The sequence below is a fragment of the Anopheles coustani genome, chromosome 3, assembly GCF_943734705.1.
Source record: "Anopheles coustani chromosome 3, idAnoCousDA_361_x.2, whole genome shotgun sequence".
Lineage (NCBI taxonomy): Eukaryota > Metazoa > Arthropoda > Insecta > Diptera > Culicidae > Anopheles > Anopheles coustani.
In genome coordinates this window covers 50126330-50142584 of record NC_071288.1, presented here as the reverse complement: position 1 = coordinate 50142584, position 16255 = coordinate 50126330, and the positions used below count along the sequence as shown (strand labels likewise).

At 45.9% G+C, this 16255-nt stretch overlaps 5 protein-coding genes across 5 annotated transcripts; 2 read left to right on the top strand and 3 right to left on the bottom strand.

Annotated features, from left to right (window-relative positions):
* Positions 1-141: 141 nt before the first annotated feature.
* Positions 142-732, bottom strand: LOC131259342 (protein THEM6). Its single transcript, XM_058260811.1, has one exon. The coding sequence runs from the start codon at positions 730-732 to the stop codon at positions 142-144; it is 591 nt and encodes a 196-aa protein (XP_058116794.1).
* A 196-nt stretch (positions 733-928) lies between these two features.
* Positions 929-2449, top strand: LOC131271336 (nucleotide exchange factor Sil1). The gene has a single exon (XM_058272734.1). The coding sequence runs from the start codon at positions 1035-1037 to the stop codon at positions 2367-2369; it is 1335 nt and encodes a 444-aa protein (XP_058128717.1). The 5' UTR covers positions 929-1034; the 3' UTR covers positions 2370-2449.
* Positions 2450-2938: 489 nt separating this feature from the next.
* Positions 2939-3865, bottom strand: LOC131271337 (protein THEM6-like). The gene is made up of 2 exons (XM_058272735.1): positions 3727-3865; positions 2939-3658 (listed from the first exon to the last, which is right to left on the bottom strand). Exons 1-2 carry the CDS (start codon positions 3863-3865, stop codon positions 3225-3227), a joined length of 573 nt encoding a protein of 190 aa, XP_058128718.1. The 3' UTR covers positions 2939-3224.
* Positions 3866-5045: 1180 nt separating this feature from the next.
* On the bottom strand, positions 5046-13559 carry LOC131272513 (proteoglycan 4-like). Its single transcript, XM_058274269.1, has 2 exons — positions 13069-13559; positions 5046-7615 (listed from the first exon to the last, which is right to left on the bottom strand). Exon 2 carries the CDS (start codon positions 7613-7615, stop codon positions 5876-5878), a length of 1740 nt encoding a protein of 579 aa, XP_058130252.1. The 5' UTR covers positions 13069-13559; the 3' UTR covers positions 5046-5875.
* A 374-nt stretch (positions 13560-13933) lies between these two features.
* On the top strand, positions 13934-15779 carry LOC131272305 (thioredoxin domain-containing protein 9). The gene is made up of 3 exons (XM_058273989.1): positions 13934-14018; positions 14306-14859; positions 14930-15779. Exons 2-3 carry the CDS (start codon positions 14323-14325, stop codon positions 15038-15040), a joined length of 648 nt encoding a protein of 215 aa, XP_058129972.1. The 5' UTR covers positions 13934-14018; positions 14306-14322; the 3' UTR covers positions 15041-15779.
* The last annotated feature ends 476 nt before the right edge of the window (positions 15780-16255 follow it).

The following is a 16255-nucleotide window of genomic DNA, read 5'->3' as shown; positions in this document are numbered from 1 at the left end:
TAAAGTAAATAACCCGACAAATACCACATCATCTAGAAATCATTTTCTGTTAGTTAGTTGTAATCCCAACCCAATGCCTCTTCCTGTGTTTAAATTAACTCATTGTGCTTAATTAATACCCTTTCGTACTTTGGCTGATCCCTATTTATCCTTGCGCAGCTTTTGGCTAGATATTTCGATCGAATCGAGCCACAGCTTCAGCTCCTCCGGCATCGGTGGTCTCTGCTCCGCGCCCGGGAACTCCTTCATCAGCTCCACAACGTCCACATTGGTAATGCATTGCTTCGACATGGCCACGGCACGCACGAACCCATCACCGAGCGTCACAAACTGCTGCTCCAGGTAGATGGCCTTCTCGTCCCACCAGACCAGCTTGGTGGTGATCTTGTACGCGTTGAAGATCGGAATCGTGCGCCGATAGCGCACACTGGACGCACCCTGGACCGCGCCGCCCCGTTTGGCTTTGATTTTACCGTAGATGCCGGTCAGGCCGTAGAAGTGGAACCGCGCAAAGTCCAGCTCACGCAGGTACCGGGCGTTGTTCATGTGGCGGATGAAGATGTCCACGTCCTGCGTGGTGCAGAAGCTGTAGATGGTCGTTTGGTCCGTTACTTTCCGCTTGCGCTGGAACAGCATGCCGTAGCCGAGCGTCACCACACACCGGAGAAAGTAGTTGACATCCCAAATAATGTAGAGCACCAGAAGGCCGACCAATAACGCGCAGGAGAACATTTTCTGAAAAAGAAGGCAAACTGATTAATTTAAAAAAAAAAAATTTTTGAAATTTTCACATTCTCATTCAACTGTAAACAAGGTTACTAGAGCGAAGCTATACTTGACTCCGATCAAGTGTTGCTTCATTCTAGTTACCCTGCACTCAACGCTATTTCTGACGTGTTATTTATGTGAATTAAAAACAACACGACATAGTTCAGCGACATAAATACCGTTTGTTTCATCAGACCACTAGTTAGTTAAATCAAAAGTTTCCAACAAATCGAATGAGTTAAATCACAGCTTTAATATTCTCAACGATGAAGTTTAAGTTCGTGGTAGTTTGTCTGCACGTGGCGTTCATAGTAGGCGGAAACGGAACCGGCTCGAACGAATCCGCCTTTGTCGCGACCAACGAATGGCAGGAGATCAAAGAAGGCCAATCGATTCCACAAGGACTGCACGTGAGAATCAACCTTTCCACCGGTAAAAAAGAGGCGAAATTACTAGACCCCGACGACGGTTCCGACTCGTCCCTTTCGATGGTGCCGGGAGAAGAGCTGAAAGATCATGGCATCGATCGAGCCGCCCCGGATACGGTGGCCGGTATGAAACTGGATGCGCTGAGAGACGCCTTGCGCGATATACCGGCCGATGTGTACGAAGAAGAAGACCAGAACCGGGACGATACCATCCGTGGCAAGTTCAAAAGCTACGAGCAGATTAAACAAGAGCTTAAAGATGCTAACGTAGAACTGAAGAGTGATAGTGAAATTATGTCCGCGCTGTTTGATCGGTTTAGCGAAACACTCCTAAAGACTACAGCCGAGCAGCGGCCAGAGCTGGATGCTCTGTTCGAAGATTTACAGTATCTAGCACACCAGATCGACAATGCGCTGAACTTTATCGACCGTGGAGGAGTGGAGAAAATACTCTGGCCCAGCCTGAACCGCACCGACGACACACCGACACGAGTGCAGGCCCTCAAACTTCTCGGCGTCATCGTGCAGAACAACCCCAAAGCGAAGGTGGCACTAGTCGAGCGGAACGCCGGCACGAACCTGCTCACAGCGCTTGGGCGAGCATCGACAACGGAGGAAATTTCGGCCGCGCTGTACGCGTTCGGCAGCCTTGTACGAAAGTTTCCCTTTGCCCAGCGGCAGCTTCTGACCCCGCACGGCTATAGCCTGCTGTACGGTGTGTGGACGAAAAAGGTCGAACTAAAGGTGAAGGTGAAAGTGCTACAGCTACTCGCGGACGTACTGGAGGATTATGTGGCAGCGACGGAAGGCGGGGCAGCCGGGTTCGATCAAACGACGGTTGAACAGTACCGCTCGACGAAGCTCATAGAGGGTTTAGAGAAAACGGAATTCTGCAAACATGCCGGAGAATTTTTCCACCAGCATCGGACGATGCTGGTTCCGGAGGAAAATCTTTCCGATGAAACCGTCCAGGCACTTAGATCATGCACCAAACTTTGCCACGATGCGTGGTCCCAGTGTCCACTGTTCCGGCATACGTTGCTCGTGCTGAGAAACAACCTGGACCATCGGTTGGACGAAGACAGTGACTTGGTAGAGTACCGGAGGGACATTCAGAAAAACATCGACGACTTCGTCCGGGAACTTTACGGACAACCAAGGGATGAACTGTGAGAAATGAGTACGAAACTTTCGCGGTACTTGAACACTAGAAAGTAGGCTGATTAAATGTGATTGAATAAATTATTTATAGTTTAGTTGCACGTGGTTATATTTCTCATCCCGAACAACATAACTTCTGTTAGGCCTACTAGATGTGTTTCCACGTTACAATTTGAAGTGTTTGGTCATGGTTCAATCGCTTACGTCATGGAAATGGGAAGAAGAGAAACTTTGTACCGGTTTTCGGTCCCAATTTTGGGGTTTAGGTAGCAAAAGAAAGCAACACGGATGGCAGGTAGGTCGTTATTACACATTCGAACTGCATTTCATGGCTCTATTTCTTATTTATAATTCACTTGAACACGTAGAACGGTTTAGCTGACTAGGAAATGCTTCGCAAACAAAAAAAAAACTGTAAATTAAATTCAATTTTAGTTCCGCTGCTTAATGCTGTCTCATGTTGTACTGATGGACTTTATCCCCATCGTAAAGCACAAAAGTTGTAAATAAAAAAAGTAACTTACGGAAATAAAATGCTCCTCGTATGAACTAGATCTAAATCTACGTCTGGAAATGCTTGGCGAGGTGAAATCACGACACTTTACACTATTGTTTTCTGTATCTGGCGATACGTTGTACGTCTTGCAAGATCCAGCGATCGTTTGTTATGCGACTGCACAAACTCTTCTGCCACGAAAACTTGATCGCGAGTCGCTTTCCATTGGTCTGTGGTGTGTGTGTTTCGCGGGGTGCACAACACACACGCGCAAGCGAACTTCGAAGAGAAGGGAAAGCACACAAAACAAAAACCCTACGATCGCCGCCGGTCCGCGATCACGGAAGGTGTGATCGGGGAGTTTTTCATGCTCACTTCCGCAGCTCCCGACTGCTCACGTCGTTCGATTCGATCCAGCCCTTCAGCACCGCCGGTTGTTCCGGTCGCTCGCGACACTCAGGGAACTGCTGGACGTACTCGAGCATATTGGTGTCGATGGCGCGCTGGCGCGTGTAGGCCACTGTTCGGACGAAACCGTCGTGCAGCGTAATAAATTTGTGCTCGAAGTAGATCGACTGCTCGTCCCACCAGATGAGCTGCGTCTCCACCTTGTACGCCTTGAAGATGGGCAGCATACGCCGGTACCGCACCATGCACCCGCCCTGCAGGAGGTTCTTGGCGTTACCGAGCGGCCAGAAGCGAGTCCGGCCGTACCAGTAGAACCGGCAGAAGTCCAGCTCGCGCAGATACCGACCGTTGTTCATGTGGTTGAGCAGAAAATCGACATCCTGTGTGGTGCAGAATCCTGTGCGAATCGAAAAACGGTGGATCTAGTTAGTCAACGTACGGAACAGGGAATCCGATAAAACTCACCGTAGATCGTATGCTTGGCTGTTACTTTAGGCTTTCCGGGAACCAGCGTCACATGGAGCACGGTGAACAGCGTTCTAATGAAATAGTTCACATCGCACAGCGAGTAGAGAATTGCTACGAAAACTGCCAAAAACCACATGGTTATTCCCGCCTTCGAAACCTGTTAAAAATACAAACTCCCTAGAAACTGGTTTGTTCAGAAAACGCTCAGGTCACTATGATAGCATTAATTTATGTTTAGAATCTTCCTCAAAGGGCCGTCTGTCAGACTGTCAGCTTGACGTAAAACCGCGAACCGCGCAGCCGCAGCAGCACGTGCACGATTGACCTTGAATTCTCGATTCCAGATTCAAGCGCACCAAAACCCGGCCGGCAAATTGTTTACTCCCCCTTTGATCAAATTACTTAAAAAACTTATCCGTGTTCTACCTATGAGCACCGGTTGAATGTAACGTATTGAGCGATGAGGAGATGATTTCACAACCGCCGTACGCCGCTGCCACTGGTTCGCAACTAAACGTGCTACCGATACCACGTCTTTTTCGACCAGTGGTGGGTGCGAAGTACACACGCTGATGGACTGATTCAGCGGTTCGTAAAACCGGCGTAAACCTCAATCCGCTATTGGCCTCTTCCGATTAGATAACGCAATGTGGTACCAATAAACACTTTCGCGCAAGCAACAGCTGATTTTCAGTGCAGAACTTATCACATTTGTGATGCAATAGTTAAAAAAAGAATGAAAAGTCATCGTTCGTTTTGGGTATAAAAAAGACTATTCGTCGTTTTTATTTGCATTTGATTTGTGTGTTGGGAAACAGAGGATTACATATCGTTGACAAACATGCAAGTTCTTGAGTACAACCAATCTTTCCCTTCGTGTTTGAATTTAAAAAAATGCTTCCACCTGTCTAACGTAGCATTTGTTCGACTTTCAGGTTTATGACGGAATTATTAATTTGAATTTGTAAGATTTATCCTGCCTTGAACAAGGTTCGTTTCCCTTGAGCCCTTTGGCGCATCATTTTTATCCTTTTGCATGTGAATAACTATCACGTGTGTTGTTTTTTTCTTTTCTCTTCCAAATCAAACGACGAACACTAATGAGGGAGTATTGTGTCGGTTAAAAAAACCTATTCTAGGCGGTTGCCCTTCCTGCCTCCATCTCAGAGGAAGTGGAGAATGCAACCGTTTCTGCTTTCCCTTGCCCTTGCCTGCCATGAACAATCGTTTCACATTCTTAAAACAAATACAGCAAGACATTTTTCTTCGATTCTTTCGCCTTTCTCGAGCTTCCGAGTTTCAATTAGGACGACAAATATGTTCTATCGGTTGTTCAGGATTTTTATTGCAGTTTTCAGTGTACGTGCTTCTACTATTTCTATCTCTTCCTCAAGTTGCTGGGTACGACAAATGAACTAATGTGGGTGATACATTTCTAAAATTCTAAAAAAATTCTCAACCCCTGTAAATCTTGTTTCGTTTGAGCAGTGGTTTCTTCTTTGTTCTGTTTGGTTCATCTTCCTACAGTTTTTTTTCTAATTTCAATGCTCATTCTTTTTTGCGGTTTCGCGTTTTTCTCTCGTGTAATGTTTTTTTTTCTATTCATTTTATTTCAATTTTTTGATACTAAAACTTTAATCCAAAACAGAACGAGCTACACCTGTGTATGAACAAATGCTCCTTCCTATCGCCAGGGAAGGGTTCCCCGGCCAGATAGGAGTAGCGCATATCTTCCTCCTCCATACCATCGTTACTGAACGATGGTGGTTGCAACTAAAAAAAAAAGAACAAACAAACATTCTAATACCGCCTCCCTTCGAAACGTTCAAAGGTACGCGGCGGTGGGTGTTTGTGTGCTTATCTACCGTCTAGTGATCCGCGTGCGTTACGGAACGGAACATACATACTACATGTAAATAAAAATGAGCCACATCAACGCCAACACGACGGGCGTTTTCACTAACCGAACAGAGTAAGATGATCGTTCGATCATGTTGATTGCAGCACTTGGGGGGGGGGAAAAAGTGTTTAAAACTGTTGGAACTGAATTTGGGCGCCGGGACGAGGGAGCACATTTGTGGAGGACAAATTAGAAGGTGGGTGATGATATGTTGCCCAAGCTGTGCAGTGTTGGACATTCTTCCGTTTACATCACGCTGCACCACTGCTTCTGCGGTTGGTCTGTGACGATCTTCACCTCGACCTCGTCGTTGGCGTCGGCGACGGCGGAAGTGGATTGCTGCCGGTTGCTATCGTCCTCCTCCTTCGCAGGTTCTCCCCCCGATCCCTCGCCCTCCTGTTTGTTTTCCTTAGCCTCCGTCGTGGCAACGGTGACATCCTTCTCGTCGACCTCCATGGTGTTACTACTGCTGCTCGTAGCCTTCGCCGCATCGTCCCCTGCCACGACGGTGGTAGTAGTCGTTGTGGTTGCTTCCGCCGTGACCACCTTCGAGGCGTCCTCCTCCTCGACGGCGAGTGCGCGTGGTGTCGACGACTGCAGCTTGACGCGCGACAAACGGTTCTTGAGCATCGTCACCGGAGTGGCCACCATGCCTAAGAAGCCGCTGAAATCGAGCCGGGCACGTTTCGGGCTCTCAACCGCCTCGGTGGTGGACTCGGGTGTCATGTCCTTGCGCTTGCGGGTGGCCGATCCGGGTGTGCGCAGACTGTCCATGTACACGTCCGAGCCGACGGTTACGTTCAGGCTGGAAATGGAATCGTTCAGCTCACTCGATTTGCGATGGTGGGTGAACTTGATATCGCTGATCGGGCGAGTCGAGCGGCGACCCGAGATGGAACGGAGCGGGCGTCCGATGTTCAGCTCCGAACCGACACTCTGCGGCGTACCGGGGGCTGCCGCTTCGGTGGCTTTCGGTGAGGATTTTTCCTGGACCGTCGGTTGTGGCTTCTGTTCTACGACGGTTTCAAGCTTGACATCACCCGTCTGTTTACCGGTCGACTTATTCGGAGCAACGCGAGCCATCGCAGTCGGGCTTGGTTTGGGGAGCTTAGATTTGGCGCTTCCCTGCTGCTGTGACGACTTCGACAGTTCCTCAAGATCCCAATCCTCCAACAGTAGAGATTCCATCTCCTCCCCATCGGCGTCGAAACCCTTCAATGGCTTCTCTGCTACCAGCGAGCTATCGCCAGGAGTTCCCTTCTGTGGCGTTTTGTTGCCCCCGGAGGACTGTTGTTTCTCCTTCGGTGCTGGCTGGTCCGATGCTTTCGGCAACTCATCCGAAGCCTTCTGTGTTCGGCCACTCGAACGTGGACTATCACGAACCTTGGCACCCTCGGTGTTTGTTGTTGTTGCCGAAGATTTTGCTGATTCCGAATCGGTTTTCTTCGTGCCAGTACCATTCTTTTCAACAACCGCAGGCTGCTGCTGCTGCACTCCACCTCCATTAGCGTTGCTTCCGTTTGTCGCTTTCTGACCACCAGTGGCATTATCTTTGGCCGCCGCTTCCGCTTGCTGCTGTTGCATGTACTGTTCGAGCATCCGTTGCTGTGCCTGTTGCTGGGACGAGAACTGTTGCTGCTTTTTGCCGACAAATGCCAGCGGTGGGACATCCGCCACCACCGGGGCGTTGTTTCCTCCACTGCCGGGATGTACCACGGCCGTCGGTGGGACTGAGGGTGAGCCCACTTCGATGCCTCCCGCCGTGCCACCGATGGCTACCGGAATCTGCGACTGCTTCCCACCGGCGCCTCCCTTTGTGGTGCGAGTCTGACTTCCTGCAACATTCCCGCCGGCTCCGTTTGCAGCGGGTCCACCACCACCACCACCGGGAGCGGCCGCTCCAGTTGGGACATTACCACCGAAGCCTTGGTAAACCTGTGGCGTTCGACGCCCGGTGGATGTTTGGTTTGACACCTGCAGTGACATCTACAAGAAAAGGGGAAAAAATGTACTTTTAGTATACTTTTCGTAAGGTCCTTTATGAAATCGAATAACCCAAGGAGGATGGTTTGGATAACATAAGTATGTTGAGAAATTATTTTGCATTATTTGACTTCTGGAATATTTGTCACCACAAGTCATTTGCCTCAGACACGCCCATATCGCCCGGGTCTGGGGCATCTTAACACAATTTAAAGCTTGTGTCAGGGTCCAATTGATATTACCCAATTCCACAAGTGACATTATTTTCAAATATTTTTCTAATTTTGTCTGATGATCGCTTATAAATATGGCTCCTATATAATAAAATCGATTTCCAACGAAATTATTTATCTATCACCAAACTCCCTATTATAAACTAAAAAAACAGAAGTACCGTAGATGTACCATATTTGGCGCAGTTAAGGAAATTCTGCATAAAAAAATTAATAACAAAAGCAATGTTCGGTCAAATCATACCATTTTTTGCACAGTGCTGGCCTAACTACCATAGAATATAAGAAAAATAAGTGAGAAACTCTTAAATTAATATTTCTTCATGTTTCAGAAACTCTTTGTGTGCTACATTATGTTCCTAACTTGGTGCACGATTTTTTCAATGTTCCTTATTTGGCGCGATGTGTTCCTAACTTGGCGCACTCAAAACAAATTGGATGTAGGTTCATGACGTTCAACAATTTTATTCAAAAGTCAACTTAAAACAATAGAAACACATTTGAACAGCAATTAAAAAATCAAATTGGCTTATTTTGCCGCGGACTTTGGCTTATCTCGCGCAAATGAAACTATCTCTTCCCTAGCTTTTATTATCTTCATTCATCAAAGCCTTCTATGATTCAAAAATATCTAGCAGCGCAAACATTCATATTCTCCACGGAGAATAATTAGGAACATTGTGTGCCAAACTTGGCGCAAAATGTTGTCGCTTCAAATTAGCATAAATATCTCAAAAAGCACCGAATCTAACCACGTGGAAATACTTACATTTTAACAGTTTCGGTTAAAAAAAACATTGATAATATTTATTTTGCCTTTAAATTATTGGAAACAGTTGAACCCACTCCTTAGCATCGTTGCTAACGCGGGTAAAAAGTGGCGCACTTGTAGGATGGAATTTTTCATTTAATTAAATTTACATTCAATAACCAAAAATCAATCACATGTTTTGATGCGGAAGTATTGTACAAACATAAACAAATATTTGACTACATATTTTAGGCTGAAATGTTTTGGAAATAGTCTAATATCGAAGAAAATATTAGAAAGTGCGCCAAGTTTGAACCCGCGCCAAGTATGGTGCTTCTACGGTAAACGGTCTTGTCTGTTTTATATGTTTATCCGGCAGTTCGTTTGTTTTGCCCCGCAGGTCCATACTACCCCAAAGGACTTTATTTCGAATCATCAAATTGTAGCATCATGCGAGCATCAGCAGCAATCATCTACAAACGTACGGTAGCATCAGCGAGGGAAGGAAAGGCACTTGCGCGACAAAGTGTGTATGCTGTTGGTCAGTGTCCGTGTGTCCGTTAATCAGCGAGTGGTCCTCCCCTTCACCCGGCGAGAAGCACCTACCGATGGTAACGCTTCGCGACTCTTATCGCCCGGGCATATTTTTATTTTCATTCCACGCGGAAAGCAAAATCTCACCGCCTGCTCTCTGTCGATCGCGCGGATTTTGATCTCGACACCAAGCATTTTTGTTACCACCACAAAGGAAACAAATGTGTGTGTGGTGTGGTTTGGTCGCGACTCACCGGCAACGAGATCTCCTACCCGCATATAATGTATATCGCGGACTTGGCGAAAAATATATAACATACGCGCCTTCTTCCTACATACATATCGCGGCCGACGTTTTTGTTTCAAGCTTGAGCAACGTGCCAAAAACAAACGCGAAACATATGTAGAAGGTCGCACCAGGCACAAGCTGAAACATAGGTGTGTCTGTGTGCGATTTTATGTGATGGATAGAATAATGCCTCGTTAGAATAATAATTACGACCAACGCGATTCCTTCCCCGACTGCTGGTGGCGGCTTGCTTGGTGTTGTTCCGTTTCGCTGCCAACAGAAAGCATACAATCGTAACGCACTCGATGATGCGCACTCTGTTCGATTGGAATCAAAAGCAAGCGAAGGGACAAAATAACCACACCCCATTACAACCTCCCCGCACCCTCTTGAGTGGATCATTATCAGGTCAGGCATTCGCTTTCCTCTCTCCTCCCTCCGGAAGGGAGCTTGCTTTTGGGGGTGGTGGGTGAGGTGTTTTTCGTTTTGTCATCGAACCCTCCGGTTCCCGCCAACCTCATCGCGCGGGGGGGGGGAGGGATTGATTGATGCTTCGAAGGTTTTGGGGGACCTGAGTACCTCCTCTTCCACGACGAAGCGCGATCAACCGTTGCGTTTTAATCTGGCCTCCCGGCTGGGTGGCTTTCCCTGTGCATGTTGTATCGCCCCATACACCCTTTTGCCACATCGGTCTCTCGGGTGGAATTCGGAACAGTGATTAAAACAACGCACACTTGAAAAGACGGACGGACATCCCTAGATTCAGACCAACACCATCGCACGATGCCTAAGAGCTAAAATATTGAAATCGGACAAGATTACAATGGAGCAGCAGCACGGAGGAGCCAACTACTAGCCCGTGCCAGTTTCCGTCCTTTGGTTTGCTTGATTTTCTCATCGAATGTGGCTTGATTTGCATACGGAACTGGTATGCGACCGGTGCAGCAGGGACAAGAGAGCTACATGGGATCATCGGAATGTGCACCCTGTTGCAATAGAAAAGCCGGATCAAAACAATCTCGGGTTACCTTTTAAAGTGGTAGGGCGCTAAAAGTATAAGAGACACATTTTTGTTAATATTTTTCATCCAATCGTAAGGAATTATAGATTGTTTTATCTATGCTAAAGCTATGTATAGTTTGTGTAATATAGATTCTATTACTTTCTTATCAGATCCGCCATCCATGGTATGTGATTGTAGGCATCGAAACTCCATCTCTGTTATCGTTTTGCTTTGCCGGAAATATGAAAACAGCCTACCTTTAGTCACGCGACCGGGTGTTTGTTGGCGCATTATGTTTTCGATCATTAACAGATGCTTAGAAAAAAAAACGACCTTTTTTTTAAACACACCCACCATGTCCAACGCCAGACAGCGCAAGACAAGCAATGAGAAACCCAGAAGAAGAGGAGCAATTCTTATGTAAATGTTTACGCAAAGGTGCTAAGCAGCTTGTTTAATGTTGCGTTTGATGGCGTTCGCTAAGCCGGTTGACGGAGGTATCTCCTTTGCTTCTTCTTTCTCGTTCAGTGCAGGAGAAGAAATAAAATAAGCTAGAATCAATCAAAATAGTCGACCATGACCGTACACAAGCCGAAGGTGGTCAATACAAACGGCGTTGCAGTGCAAACAATTGTGCTGTCGGGTCTCTTCCGTCCCTGCAGAAACCTTCCCCATCTTTTCGCGTCAACCGGCGACCGTTGGATTTCCTCGCGAGACGTTCCGTCGGACGCACTTCGGTGGGTTTTGTTTCGCTCGAGAGCATTATCATGTCGATCGTGGGGTGCCTGCCTACGGTCTAGGGATGCTGGCCGCTGACCCAAACGGCTGTACTATTTTTAAAGAGGCAACCAAAGCCTCGCGCCGTTGTGTGTGGCGATCGTCACCAACACAGAAGAAATACCGCAATCGCGCCCCAGGGGATGAAAGGGGGCGAGATAGTGGTGTTGTCCTCCCCCCGCGGGAAGGTGTTTTTTGTATTTTTTTTATTTTGTTTCGTTTGTGACTGTTGCCCAACACAACGGCATCGCCGTGAGTGGCATGATCAGTAAACTCACATTTCTAAATTTGTCATCCATCACATGCTGTGCGTATGTCTTCCTGTGCCGATAGATCTATCCAAAAGGACTCCGATGGCAAGCGACGAGTAAGGGTTTTGGCTTTCTTGAGAGGCCCTTCTAGTATTCGAGACTGTCGCGCGTCGTTTGGGAAAAACTATAAATAAAATCAAACGCTGTCGTATGCGAGAGATTCCCGAATTTGGATTTGCGTTGGCCGTTCTGATGGGTGGTAGTAGTTTTTGTGCGAATTAAAGCGCCATCACGTGGTCGCATGGAAGCTACGGAGACACATTTTTGGCGGGCTCTTCAAATTATCTTCTTTCCCCGTCTTGCAGGGGGGTTTTGAGACGAACATTATGATGTTAAATATAATTTGTGTTTAAATTGCATTTAAACGCACTGATTGGCCAAATAATCAAATTTTTTTTATTAACTACTGAAATACAATTTTATGAAGAAATGATAAAATAAATCATTAAAAATGGAAACATTTTTCATGCACATAATTTGTAATCAAACGACCGGAATGGCAAAAAGGAAGTAATCCAACGCCAACTATGTGCTGCATCAGCCAGCGAACTGTTTACAAACAAAACGGTCACTGCAATAAACTCTCCCCACCATGCGAAAGTCGGATAGCAGAAAGGGAATAAAAATACAACCTGTTCCAATACACGCCGCTCCATGCGGGGAGAAGCTTTGGACAAAAGCGTACCGTCTTCAAGTGGCCATTTCAAACGGGAACATGTACCAGAATGAGCATGAAAGGAAAGGGCATCTGGTCCAGTGTTTCCACGCCGGGATGTAGAGATACCAGTTAGTTGGTCCATTGCCCCGGGGGAAACGAAAACACCAACGACAGCGACAAGTGGCAAAAGCGGTTTCGCCTAGCTTTCCAGTTCCCTTCACAACCGGAAGGAAAATATCTGCGAGTAAAGGTGCTTTTGGAAACAACACAACCGTTGGAACAAATGCATCAAAGCAGGCCTAGATTCGTCTAGCAAGCCCAATTATTGATGGCGGGCGAATGGTTAATTGTTTTTCATGGTTTTTTGTCCACTCGCATCTTCTACCCGCGACGAGAACAGAAAACAGCATAAAAGAGAAGGACGGGAGCATAAAAGCATCCTTATTCTACCCGACAAACCAGCAGCACGAAAAGGAGCAGCTCGTGCCGTTCATACACACATGTATACCATCCATCAAAGAAAATATGCTGCTTTATTGCTTTTTTCTATGCTATGGCTTCCCGGGACTTATTTTTAACGTTTTCCAGGAGATGGAACGGAGGCAAGGTTATGGTTAAATATGCTTCTTTGTCTGATTCTTCTCTACGATCAAGGTTGTTCAATTCTGAAAATACGAATTGATTTCCTACAAATAACCGATGCGTCGAGTTGCTCCTCCGCATAAGCACCACACAAGCGCCATTTTCATTTAAAACGCGATATTGCCATCCCTTTCCCACTGCACGGTTGCTATGGCAGTTTTTAACTGGGCTGCTAGCGGAATGATCGTTTGCTTTTTGCAATGAATTGTTGAAAATGTAATTCCCTTTTGACGACCCTAGAACCATTGCGGTGCATACCTTGTTCTTGTTAGAGATTCCTGCGGAACAATGCTGATGGTGTTGTCCGAGTTGTTCTGTGAAGTGATAGCTTTCTACTGCGTTTTTGCGGTATTATCACTGGCGGCTTGGTAACACTTTGGTACGCACGTACACGGAAACCTGGCACAACTTTTCACTGCAGATAAACTGCCCTGTGATCGTGCACGGTAATGTATTTATCTTCTGTTTTCACTTCTTTTCTGCCCGAGGTATTGGTCCCCGGGGAAAACGTAGCCACACAACGGTCACAAACCGTTCACAACGACGCGCGTTTTTTCTTCTATATCGTTAGGACGCGAAACTTATTACGGCCATGCACAAGCACACAGGATTTCTATTGCTTTGTTCCCGGGAAAATACTATGACGGTTAATGTATTCTTTCAGAAGTTTGGAAGAACGAGGTGCACGCTTTTTGGCTTGATTCGGCAAACACGAACAGAACACGGAAGAACGAGATGTTACCTCAACGACGCCGGCTATCCAACTGCTGCTGGTAACGGAAGAATTCGGATTCGGCAAACTTGAAGATTCGAAAGGATTGGAATCAGATCGAATTCGTTTGACTGACTAGATTTGAATGAGACTTGATCCGAGTCAATTTGATGGCGATCCCAATCCGTAAGATGAAATTTGTAAAACAAACTTGTTTCGACTAAAATATACTCAAATATTTAATGTTATACAAAAGTGCAACACGGGTTTGATGCTATCGGTTTTGAATCCACGAATAATCCACTGCGTAGTTAAGTTTAAAAAACAATATGTTGCAAAATGTTGTTGCTAACCGATTGTCAAACCGCTGTGTCAAAATACAAGCAATTGCAACGCCTAGTTATTGCAGGTATTCTTAATCATCGTCGTGGTAGGAAAGACCGAAACTAACGGGACGGAAAGAATATTGAATTATTTCTTTGAAAGACTAAAAATTGTAAGTATCAACGTGTATGGCAAGGTATTTTTACGTTGTTGCTTGTAATCCTCGTGTTTTCTGGGGATATGCACTGGTGCTTTGGTTGTATTTCTCGTGAATGAAGATCAGATGCCTTCGTGACGAATGCAGGGGGTCCATGCAGTGACCGATCGACCGACACCGGTCTTCGCAGTGATGTTTGGAGTGTTTTCTTTGCGCGGGGGCGGTTGAACAATTGCCAAAAGACGTTTGCCTGTATGGCATCCAGTAACTAACCGGCAGTCGTTGGTTTCATTAAATTGCAGTGAGAAAAGAGGCCAACATGGAGCATCTGATACAGAACCAAGTTATTTCGGCCGCGATGCAGCTGGAGAAGCATTTGGACAACGAGCTAGACCGCCTGGAGAACCTCAACACCGACGATTTGGAAAAGCTACGTGAACAGCGCATTCAGCAGCTCAAAAAACAGGCCCAACAGAAACAGGAGTGGAAGAACATTGGGCACGGCGAGTACACCGAGCTGGCGGACGAGAAGGAGTTCTTTGCGATATCGAAAAAATCGGCCAACATTGTGTGCCACTTTTATCGCGACTCCACACCACGCTGCCGCATCGTTGACATGCATCTGAAGATTCTTGCCACCAAGCACCTCGAGGCCCGTTTCTGCAAGGTGAATGCCGAGCGGTGTCCGTTCCTAACAGAGCGCCTCCGTATCAAGGTGATACCAAGCATTGCGTTGATAAAGGACAGCAAAACCAAGGATTACATCGTGGGTTTCACCGATCTTGGGAACTGTGATGATTTTAGCACCGAAATGCTGGAATGGCGCATCGCACAGTCCGGAGCCATCGAATATAATGTAAGTACTTTAGCTAGTTATACCTTGGTTTGTTGATAATTATACATTGTTTGATTTTTAATCCCAACAGGGCGATCTTCTCTCTCCTCCGGATACGAAAAAGCAAAAGAAACCGTCAAATCAGAAAACAATCCGAGGTGGCTACGATTCGGATGATTCCGACATTGATTTTGATGACTAGAAAACCTTCCCTCTGTGACCTGAAGCCTGCCGTTAGATGGCCGTCCGAAACGGCAAAAGACATAGCGCAATCGTGTAGCGATAGAGTTCCCGCATCGTCCAACGTTAGATGTCTCTAAGGAAAACAAATCATCCCGTTAATTCCCGGCGTTCCAAACGGAGTAACGCCCGTATCGTCTTTAACTATTGCTACTGATAATATTATTACATATTTTAGGATAAAACGGCTTATCGAAAGACCCAACCCCCTTGCCGCTCTTATCGGCTAAACCTTCTGCGTATCGAATTTCCCTGCATTATCCGAGGACTTAAAAACCCATTGTGTAAACTGCAGAATGTGTCTTTTACGTTTTTCGTTTGAAATTAACAAAATTGCACAGTATTTTACTCATCATCCGTACGGCACATATTTATACCCTTCTGTGTTTCAGGTTTTACACAACTAACATACATAGCCTTATCGTAACGGAATCATTTAAGGCGACTAATTTAAGCATTTCGCTATGGCTTGTGGCTGAAAAGTCGGTAGAAAATGTAATAAAAACTGTCGATAGTTTTTTTCTCTCTACCTTTCTCTTCGCACAAGAGAAAACTAAGAAATCAAAAGTGGAACAAACTGTTTCGAATCAGCACAGAATGATAGCAAGGATACAATTCTTTTGCTTACCCCAATGTAACGATGTACTCATTATAAGTTTAATAAATCCCTCGAGAACAGATGTTCTTAGTAGAAACATACGATTTACATAAAGTTCGATTGTTTCATTTTGGTATGCTAAAATGAGGCAACGCACCTCTCAACCGAAGAACATGTTTCTCGCAGTTTATTCAAGGCAAGACTTTTATTACCAGAAAATCCAAAACAACATTAAAGCTTACTTGATGTAAAACCTAGTTTGCTTCATCATTTCGCCATATTTATGTTAGCCTTTTGATATTTCCAAGTGTTGAATGAAGGCTATTCCATTCCAGAGAACCCAAACCTCCAGCAAGCAAATACAATCCGGTCAAACCTGCGCCAGCGTAAAATATTGCAATATTTGGATCTTTGAGTCGTTGATTCACCTAGAAACATGCCAGTGCATTTTATTTCACCAAGTGGTGCATTTTACTCTACTTTCCCGTACCTTGACCATTTTTTACAATGTTATTGTTTTTTTTTAAACTGCGTTGTAATATTTTTGTCCATTTGACCATCTTCAATCCCTCTATAAGC

Bases quoted from the DNA above. Each gene is read 5' to 3' on its own strand.
- LOC131271337 (XM_058272735.1), bottom strand. From the start codon at position 3,865: ATGTGGTTTTTGGCAGTTTTCGTAGCAATTCTCTACTCGCTGTGCGAT. The intron at 3,659-3,726 runs GTGAGTTTTATC...CGATTCGCACAG, and splicing joins AGCCAAGCATACGATCTACG to GATTCTGCACCACACAGGAT.
- LOC131272305 (XM_058273989.1), top strand. From the start codon at position 14,323: ATGGAGCATCTGATACAGAACCAAGTTATTTCGGCCGCGATGCAGCTG. The intron at 14,860-14,929 runs GTAAGTACTTTA...TAATCCCAACAG, and splicing joins CCGGAGCCATCGAATATAAT to GGCGATCTTCTCTCTCCTCC.
- LOC131259342 (XM_058260811.1), bottom strand. From the start codon at position 732: ATGTTCTCCTGCGCGTTATTGGTCGGCCTTCTGGTGCTCTACATTATT.
- LOC131272513 (XM_058274269.1), bottom strand. From the start codon at position 7,615: ATGTCACTGCAGGTGTCAAACCAAACATCCACCGGGCGTCGAACGCCA.
- LOC131271336 (XM_058272734.1), top strand. From the start codon at position 1,035: ATGAAGTTTAAGTTCGTGGTAGTTTGTCTGCACGTGGCGTTCATAGTA.